Here is a 10,218-nt window from a genome sequence, read left to right as displayed (position 1 = left end):
GTATTGTTTGGCCTCCTTGTGTTTGTATTTTTTAGAGTTTTATTTTTCCAGTACTTGATATCTAGTCTCATAGTGTTGTGGTCAGAAAATATACTTGATATAATTTCAATTTTATTAAATGTACCAAGGCTTGATTTGTGACCCAAAAAATGATCTATCCTGGAGAATGTTCCATGAGCACTTTAGAAGAAAGTGTATTCTTTTTTTAAGATGGAATGTCCTATAAGCATCAATTAAGTCCATCTTGTTTAATGTGTCATTTAAAGCTTGTGTTTCCTCATTTATTATTTTTTATTTTTTTTAACATCTTTATTGGGGTATAATTGCTTTACAATGGTGTGTTAGTTTCTGCTTTATAACAAAGTGAATCAGTTATACATACACATATGTTCCCATGTCTCTTCCCTCTTGCATCTCCCTCCCTCCCACCCTCCCTATCCCACCCCTCCAGGCGGTCACAAAGCACCAAGCCGATATCTGTCCATTGGTGAAAGTGAGGAGTTAAAATTCCCTACTATGATTTTGCTACTGTCGGTTTCCCCTTTTATGGCTGTTAGCATTTGCATTATGGATTGAGGTGCTCCATGCTGGGTACATAAATATTTACAATTGTTATATCTTCTTCTTGGAATGATCCCTTGATCATTATGTAGTGTCCTTCTTTTTCTCTTGTAATAGTCTTTATTTTAAAGGCTATTTTTTCTCATATAGAGAATTGATAATCCAGCTTTCTTTTGATTTCCATTTCAATGAATATTTTTTTACATCCCCTCACTTTCAGTCTGTATGTGTCCTTAGGTCTGAAGTGGGTCTCTTGTAGACAGCATATATACAGGTCTTGTTTTTGTATCCATTCAGCCAGTTTATGTCTTTTGGTTGGAGCATTTAATCCATTTACATTTAAGTAATTATCAATAAGTATGTTCCTATTATCATTTTCTTAATTGTTTTTTTTTTTTTTTTTTTTTGCAGGTCTTTTCCTTCTCCTGTGTTTCCTGCCTAGGGAATTTCCTTTAGCATTTGTTGTAAAGCTAGTTTGGTGGTGCTGAATTCTCTTAACTTTTACTTGCCTGTAAAGGTTTTCTCTGTTGAATCTGTATGAGATTCTTGCTGGGTAGAGTAATGTTGGTTGTAGTTTTTTCCCTTTCATCAATTTTAATATGTCCTGCCTCTCCTGTTTGGCTTGCAGAGTTTCTGCTGAAAGATCAGCTCTTAACCTTATGAGGATTCTCTTGTATATTATTTGTTGATTTTCCCTTGCTGCTTTTAATATTTTTTCTTTGTATTTAATTTTTGATAGTTTGATTAATATGTGTCTTTGAGTGTTTCTCCTTGCATTTATCCTGTATGGGATTCTCTGTGCTTCCTGGACTTGATTGACTATTTCCTTTCCCATGTTAGGGAAATTTTCAACTATAATCTCTTCAAATATTTTCTCAGACCCTTTCTATATCTCTTCTTCTTTTGGGACACTTATACATCAAATGTTGGTGCATTTAATGTCCCAGAGGTCTATGGGACTGTCCTCAATTCTTTTCATTCTTTTTTCTTTATTCTGCTCTGTGGTAGTTATTTCCACTATTTTATCTTCCAGTTCACTTATGTGTTCTTCTGCCTCAGTTATTCTGCTATTGATCCCATCTAGAGTATTTTTAATTTCATTTATTGTGTTGTTCAACATTGTTTGTTTGCTCTTTAGTTCTTCTAGGTCCTTGTTAAACATTTCTTGTATTTTCTCCATTCTATTTCCAAAATTCTGGATCATCATTACTATCATTATTCTGAATTATTTTTCAGGTAGACTGCCTATTTCCTCCTCATTTGTTTGGTGTGGTGGGTTTTTTACCTTGCTCCTTCATCTTCTACATATTTCTCTGTCTTCTCACTTTGTTTAACTTACTGTGTTTGGGGGTCTCCTTTTCGCAGGCTGCAGGTTTGTAGTTCCCATTGTTTTTTGTGTCTGCCCCCAATGGGAAATGTTTCAGTGGCTTGTGTTGGCTTCCTGGTGGAGGGGACTGGTGCCTGAATTCTGGTTGGTGGGGTTGGATCCTGACTTTCTGGTGGGCAGGACTGTATCCAGTGGTGTATTTTGGGGTGCCTGTGAATTTAGTATGATTTTAAGCAGCCTCTCTCCTAATTGGTGTGACTGTGTTCCTGTCTTGCTAGCTGTTTGGCATGGGGCATCCAGCACTGGAGCTTGCTGGTCATTGGGTGGAGTTGGGTCTTAGCATTTTGATGGAGATCTCTGGGAGAGCTCTCACTGATTAATATTACCTGGGTCCGGGAGGTCTCTGGTAGTCCAGTGTCCTGAACTCGGCTATCCCTCCTCAGAGGCTCAGGCCTGACACCAGGCTGGAGCACCAAGACTGTGTCAGCCACACTGCTCAGAAGAAAAGGGTGAAAAAAATAAATTATAAATAAAAAAATATTAAAATTAAAAAAAATAATAAAACAAAGAGGAGAGCAACAAAACCAATAAACAAATCCACCAGTGATAACAACTGCTAAAAACTAAACTAAGATAAACATTAAATTCAGAAAAAAATCAGTTGCAGACAGCAAACCCCAAGTCTACAGTTGCTCCCAAAGTCCACAGCCTCAATTTTGGGATGATTCGTTGTCTATTTAGGTATTCCACAGATGCAGGGTTTATCAAGTTGATTGCAGGGATTTAATGCATTGCTCCTGAGGCTGCACAGAGAGATTTCCCTTTCTCTTTGTTCACACAGCTCCTGGGTTTCAGCTTTGGTTTTGGCCCCACCTCTGCATGTAGGTGACCCTGAGACATCTGTTCCCCACCCAGACAGGGGAGGGCTAATGCAGCAGCTGATTAGAGGGCTCTTGCTGACTCAGGCGTTGGGGAGGGAAGGGTATGCTAGTTATAATTGGAATGTGGGGTGATCCTGAGGCAGCAGAGGCTGGTGTGACGTTGCAACAACCTGAGGTGGCTGTGTGTTCTCCTGGGGAAGTTGTCCCTGGATCACAGAACCCTGGAAGTGGCAGGCTGCACAGGCTCCTGGGGGTGGATGGCGTGGGTGTGTGGATAGTGGACTCTTGGTGGTTGTAGCAGCAGCATTAACGTTTCATGCCCATCTCTGGTTCCAAGCTGATAACTGCAGCTCGCACCCATCTTTGGAGTTCGTTTAGGTGGTTCTCTGCTTTCTGTGGGCACATGGAGCAGGAATCCCCTCTCCTCGCACACCTCAAGAAAAAGACCTCTTGCCTCCTAGGCAGGGCCAGACTTTTTCCCGGACTCCCTCCCGGCTAGCTGTGGTACACTAGCCCCTTCAGGCTGTGTTCACGCAGCCAACTCCAGTCCTCTCCCTGAGATCTGACCTCCGAAGCCCGAGCCTCAGCTCCCAGGCCCCACCTGCCCCAGCAGGTGAGCAGACAAGCCTCTTGGGCTGGTGAGGGCTGGTCGGCACCGATCCTCTGTGCGGGAATCTCTCCACTTTGTCTTCTGCACCCCTGTTGCTGCGCTCTCCTCCGTGGCTCTGAAGCTTCACACCACCCCCACCCACCCACCCCCGTCTCCTCCAGTGAAGGGGCTTCCTAGTGTGTGGAAACTTTTCCTTCTTCACAGTTCCCTCCTAGAGGTGCAGGTCCCATCCCTATTCTTTTGTCTCTGTTTTTTCTTTTTTTCTTTTGCCCTACCCAGGTACATGGGGGCTTTCTTGCCTTTTGGGAGGTCTGAGGCCTTCTGCCAGTGTTCAGTCTGTGTTTTGTAAGAGTTGTTCCATATGTGATGTATTTTTGATGTATTTGTGGAGAGGAAGGTGATCTCCAAGTCTAACTCTTCTGCCATCTTGAAGGTCCCTCCTTGGTAGCTTATTTTTGTGTTCATCTTGAGCTTTTCAAGATAAGGTACCTCATTCCTGAAAGTTAATTTTCAGAGATTATGAAGTTAGCTCAACTGAAACCTTAGTAGCTGGAGGGCAGGTACAAACATTACACTTTTTCTTGCTTTTTCTGGAAATAAAAATGAGTAAAAATTGAGTACTGAGCCATTTGACACCAGTTAATATGCTTTTTACCACTAGACTAATAATTCTTCAAATGGTAAGAGAAAACATTTTGTGAGCCACAGTAATTATCTTGCTCAGAAGAAATGCGCCATCTTTTGAGCAGTTTAATATGTGAGCATTGTAGTCATTTGACATTTGTTTTGATGTCAGTAGATTTTACTTTCCTTGGAAAATTGTCATTTTTCACCAGAAAGATGGAAAAACATCATATACTTACAGGTGGGAAGTCTATTTTTGGGTAATCGAATTTGTGATGATTTTCTTTCAAGTTAGCTGTTAACAATGTTATATCTTCTTGGCATTAATTCACCCAGTGATGACTTGAAGATCAGATGAGGACTTCCAGACTTTTTATCCTAAAGGTGAATTTGAGGGCACTGGACACAGTATTTCCTTGGTTATTTCTTTTTTGTTGTTGCTGTTCATATCTTAAATTTTGTTTTTTTTAGAATAACTTATCCTTATTTTAGCACCCTAAAATCTAAATCAAAATAGAGTCCTAGATCTGTGTCCTTTTGCATGTAAAGTAACTTTGTATACAAAGAGACTGAAACTTTAGAAAATAACTTGCTCATAGCTTCACATCCTGGTATTTTAACCTGATTTGTTTATCTCTACAGCTTTGTCTTTCATCTGCACCAAGATACTTTTGAATATGTTTAACTTCTGTTAAGAAAATTTTGATTAGTTTTAATTCTTAATTATGATTTTGATTAATTCTTACAGTGAGTAACCTGTAGATAGAGAGATTCTGTCTTAGGCATTTTTGTGTCTCTGTCAACTAGTCGACTTCTGGGAATAAATTTAGGTGATAAATAATGCTTTTACTATGTTAATATATATGAACTTCCTTTTCTTTTCTGACTATGTTATAAGTTACACCTAATCCAAAATTCTACAGAATGAGAGAAAACGTGAGGATTCCAACTCGCAAGATTTGTTCTCATTAAAGAGAAGCAGCCAACTTGGCTAGAACAACTATCGACTGAGGCTGGTACTAGAGCGTTCAGATTTCTACATAAAATTTTCATGTCACAGAGTAGTGTGACATGTAGTTAAGCTTGTTCTTATTTTTATTATTTAAGCACAAGTTAAGCTTGTGCTTACTTTATTATTATTCTGGTTAATAAGGTAAATGGAATACATTGATAAACATTGGAATATACTGAATATTGGAATATATATTCTTTTTGGTTTCTGCTATAGTTTGTCTCTCTACCTCTTGCTTCCTCTACTATCCGCAACCTAACTTTTACTGTTTCATCAAAATAATATTTCTAAAACACAATTAACATATTAATCCCTTGCTTAAAACTTTTGACACCTCTCATTTTCACATCAGCATTTCTCAAACTGTTACACAGAGCATTAGTTACTAAAGAGATTTACTGGAGCTCTGTGAAAATATAGCTCCATGTACACTTAAACATATTCTCACTTAAAGACTCCAAAAAATTCACCCCAACGTATCAATGTACTTTACCATGAAAATCTTTTGAACTCCTGCAAAAAGCCCTATTAATTTTGGCAAAACTAACTCAGGAAATGTAAGCTGTTAGTTATGTGAAATGTTAACCCTAAATTGCTATACACATAGTGCAATATTTAATTTTATGTGTTAACTTGGCTAGATTATGGTGCCTAGTTGTTTGGTCAGGCACTAGTGTAGATGTTGCTGTGAAGGTGTTTTATAGATGTGATTAACAATCAGTTGACTTTAGGTAAAGCAGATTACCTTTCATAATGTGAATAAACCTCATCTAATCAGTTGAAGGCTTTAAAAGCAAAGATTTCTTAAAGTTTTAAGTTTCTTCAAAAAGAAGAAATTCTGCCTTGAGACTGAAATATTGAAACTCTGAGTTTCTAGCCTGGGGAATTGCCTTGTGGATTTTGGATTCAAAACGTCAATATCAACTCTTAACTCAATTTTCAGCATATCAACCTGTGCTATGGAGTTGAAACTTGCCAGTCTCAACAGTTATAATAATCCAGTTTCTTAAAATAAATCTATCTATCATATATCTATCTATCTATCCATTCATCTATTTATCTGTCATCATTGGTTCTGTTTTTCTGGGGAGCTCTAACTTATATACATGATCTGACAGTTTGCTAATTTTTCCTTTTGTAAGGCTGTATCAGTCATTTTGATATATATGTTACCATTCTCTCTCAGCTCCACTGTGCTCTAACCTTTCTTCAATATTATTGAGCACACCAAGTTTTTTTATGCTTCTGGACCTTTGTCCTTGCCCCTCCCTCAGCTTGAAACCAGTGATACCCTTCTTGTCCTGGTAAACTCATTTTCCGTAAGTATCTGTAAGTATCCAGATTATACCATCCTTCCTCTGAGAGCATTCATAGCCTAATAAATGAAATCTTCGTTCACTATTTCATTTAACTCGTTCATTTAACAGATGTTTATTGAACTTCTATTGTGTTCAAAGCTCTCAGAATTGAGCAGTGGAAAAGAGGGATATGATCTCTTCCCTTAGGATGGGGTTATCAGATCTCTTTACTCAGGACACTCTAGTTTATGCCTCTTGTTTTGGAGTCATTATTAATAGTGCCTTCTTTCAGTCTCAGAAGTGTTCCAGTTTTGATGATAAATTATGTGATCATCCAAATATCCAACATATAAATGAGTAGGAAAGATAAACATTGTACAAACAGGTGTTATGGGTTGAATTGTGTCTTTTCTCCCACTCTCAAATATGTTGGAGTTTTAACTCCCAGAACATGTGAATGTGACCTTATTCAGATATGAGATCTTCGCAGATGTAACCAAGTTAAGATGAGGTCCTGCTGAATTAAGGGGCATAATCCAATGACCAGTGTCCCAAAAGCAGGAGAAATTTGGACACAGAGACACAAAAGAGAACATCATGTGATGAAGGAGGCAGAGATTGTAGTGATATGTCTATAAGCCAAAGAAAGTCAACGATCGCTAGCAACCACCAGAAGCTAGAAAGAAGCAAGGAAAGATCTTCCCTCGTTAAACAAAGTCCCTGGAAGAAACTATAGCTGGAGTTTTTAAAATAATGATGCTTTTCAGCTTGCTTCGTATTTCAGTACTCAGGTTGATTTGAGGATAAAATGATTAAAACCTTTAATAGCTTTCAAATATACTCTGAATAGAATCCAGAATGTTCAACAAACACCGCATGATTTGCCTCCTGTCTACTTTTTCATTTCAACTTGTGTCATTTTCCAACTGAAGACATGTTCCAACCACATAGTCTGTTCATATTCTTGAATAATTTGAGCCATTTCTAGCCTCAGGGCTTTGGGCATGTAGTATCCCCAACTCTCCACATTTTTCAATCTTTAGTTTAAATCTCACTTTCTCAGACACAACTTCCCTGGACTTGAATTTGTGTGAAGCCTGAAGCTATAATCTCTTATTATCATTATTATTATTATTATTTTGCTTGTATATCTAACATAATCTGTAGTTAGACATTTACTTGTTTAACATTATTCTAGTCTATAGTCTATCTAATGGTGTAAATCCTTATCCCTCTCTGTCCACTTTCCACATATGTACCATTAAATTTCAACTAGTATTTTGGCATTGTTTTTCTTTTCTAAATATAATAAAATCATGAGTCCTTAAAGAATAATTCTATTCTTGGTATCCAGAGCTATTATTAAGTTATTCTTTAAACAAACAATGGATTTTCATTTTACTCATATCTCTCTTAATTTGAGAATTCTGGTCTAGAATATCAATCACATTTACACACAGTAAGCCAGTTGCTGTCAACAAGATTTATTTAAGAAAATTCAGCAAAGTGGAAACAGACCAGTTTTAAAAGTTGATATCAGAAAAGAATGAAGATGTATGTCCTTGAATTGCTAACCAAAAGTATAAGAAGAGTGCTGTATCAGTGCTTAAGACCTGAAAAATATTGACAAAAATTCAGGAAAGAAATTTTAAAGAAAAAATTAAATTGATTCACATGTTTATATACAATATTGTTTTTGACAAATGTACACATTTGTAAAATATCAGTTTTGCCTTAGTCTGCATCCAACATGAGCCAGGAACCCTGTAATGTTTCTTATGTTTCTTACAAGTGGATGCTAAACAATTACTAAATAACCTTAATTTTTCTATGACTGAGGACTGGAAATATATTTTTAATAAAAGAGAATCATTGGTTGCATACTAATAAAATATCTGTTTAGAATAAGCATTTAAGGTCTTTTAATACTACAATAATTGTTTTTGAGATACATTGTTAATTTGATTATCTTTGTCTCTTTAACTCACATTAAAATATGCTATTAAGGCTAGATGCAGCAGGGAGTGAGCTTTCTTTATTGCTCTCTCTTAATACCCCTGAAGACTGAGATTAAAGATTTTATATTAAAATAAGTAATTACTGAATAACTCAATTAAACTTTGTGATAGTAGGGGAACTCCTGTATTGCTGAGTTTTTAAAGTTTCCATAAATATATTGTGCTGTATGACCACTATTCTTAAACATCTGTATTTTCTAAGTTTTATACTTGCCTTCAATGCTCACATTTTTTCATTTATTAAGAGTTTTGCTTGCTGGACAAACTTCTTAGATGTTAAAACTAGCTATCTAGACTATTGCGCAATTCTCTGTGGCATTTTTGTTGTTCTTTTTATTGCTTTCAAATCAGGAACTCATATGGTTCTTCTTTCAGTAGTTTAAAGACACCCATTTCAGTTATGAAAGTGTCTTTCTTATGGTTTAGGGTATCTAGATCGGGGTAGTTCCTGACGGTGCTTCAGTGTCCTTTGTTACAGATTCTGTTCTATTATTTTCAGACAAATCTTCTTTTGTCATAGTAGGTGAATCTTCCACGTGGTTCGTAGCTACTGATGCAGGGATAAAGAAGTCATATCTGGATTCAACAGCAGTAAGAAAAACGGGATGGCTCTATGCTTCATTTATCATATCTCTCTCCATCCAAACACTGACTCCATCTGTAGACTCTTCATCAGTTAGCAGAATATCTTCTGGGTTATCTTTTTCTCTTTCACCAGTGATAGTGAGTTCAAACACAGCAATGAACTTTTCCTCATCAGAATCAGTTAGTTTAGGCACAGCATTGGGGTCATTTTCAGGAAGAATTAGGTCAATTTCAGTTATTTTCTCTTCTCTAAGGGTGATTATGTCTGGAACAGTGGTGAAGTTTTTTTCAGTAGCTGGAACGATTTCAGCCTCAGGGATAGAGGAGTCAGTGATATCAACAGCCTCATCAGCAGTGACATTGAACTTAACTGTGGAACCATAATTGTTAATACCAGGTTCACCCATTGTAGCTGGAAGGATAGGGGTATCAGCAATGCTGGCTGTGCTTTCCTTTAGTGTGCCAGAGACTTCAGGAGTTAGTGAGACATCTTCATACCCTGGGTCAATGGTATCCAAGAGAATATCTTCTTTTGCCATGTCAGTGTAAAAATCTATTAAGGAAATAGGAGCTGGTGATGATATATTACCAGTTTTCATGGGCATGAAGTTTTCAGTAATAGACCCATTAGTCATTGGATTTTTAGTGTCTGTCAGAGTGGCAACTTCTTTCTCCAGATGGGATTCAACTTCACCTTCTAATTTTAGTCTTTCCTTTGGAGCTGTAAACTTGTTGCCTGTAGTTGTTGAAAAATCACTTTCTAGCACATAGTCATTTACTCAAGTAATGTGGTCTCCTTCTGAAGTAATAGTTGTTTCTGATTTAATAATAGTGTTGTTAGTTCCAAAGAAAATGGTTGCTTCAGTTATTGTCTTAGTGTTTTCTGTTGGAGGATGAGAAAAAAATTTTGGCAAACTATCTTTAGCCATGGGAAAAAGTGTCACCATGCACACTCAGAGGTCTTTCCCTGGGCTCTGTGGTATCCCTAGGCAAGAGAGTGGTGTTCTTTATAGTGACTGAAGCATTGGTCATCATGGTGATTGTTGCATCAACCACAGGGCCAATGGCACTGGCTCTCCTTGGAGGTTGTTTCTGTGCTCTGATTGGGCACTGTTATGATTACTTGTATTAGATGAAAAGACAATAGTGTCCCCTCTGATTATGAAATCAACATTCACAGCCAAATAATACAATTGCAAGGAACTTGGGATTTACCATGTCTCTGTTTATAAGGGATATACTTTCCAACATGTGGCTAGTGTCACTTGAAACAGACATAGCAGAGTTTGCCAGGTACTTTAT

General features: G+C 37.3%; 1 protein-coding gene across 1 annotated transcript; it reads right to left on the bottom strand.

Moving 5' to 3' along the window:
• Window positions 1-8,673: 8,673 nt before the first annotated feature.
• CABS1 (calcium binding protein, spermatid associated 1) lies at window positions 8,674-9,845 on the bottom strand. Its single transcript, XM_019928027.1, is given in 2 exon segments — window positions 8,674-8,768; window positions 8,771-9,845. Coding segments are annotated over 2 exon segments (1,170 nt in total).
• Between the last annotated feature and the right edge of the window lie 373 nt (window positions 9,846-10,218).

Source organism: Tursiops truncatus, chromosome 5, assembly GCF_011762595.2.
Source record: "Tursiops truncatus isolate mTurTru1 chromosome 5, mTurTru1.mat.Y, whole genome shotgun sequence".
NCBI classification, from domain to species: Eukaryota; Metazoa; Chordata; class Mammalia; order Artiodactyla; family Delphinidae; genus Tursiops; species Tursiops truncatus.
The sequence above is the reverse complement of the archived record's forward strand: the minus strand, read 5'-3'. Positions and strand labels throughout refer to the sequence as shown.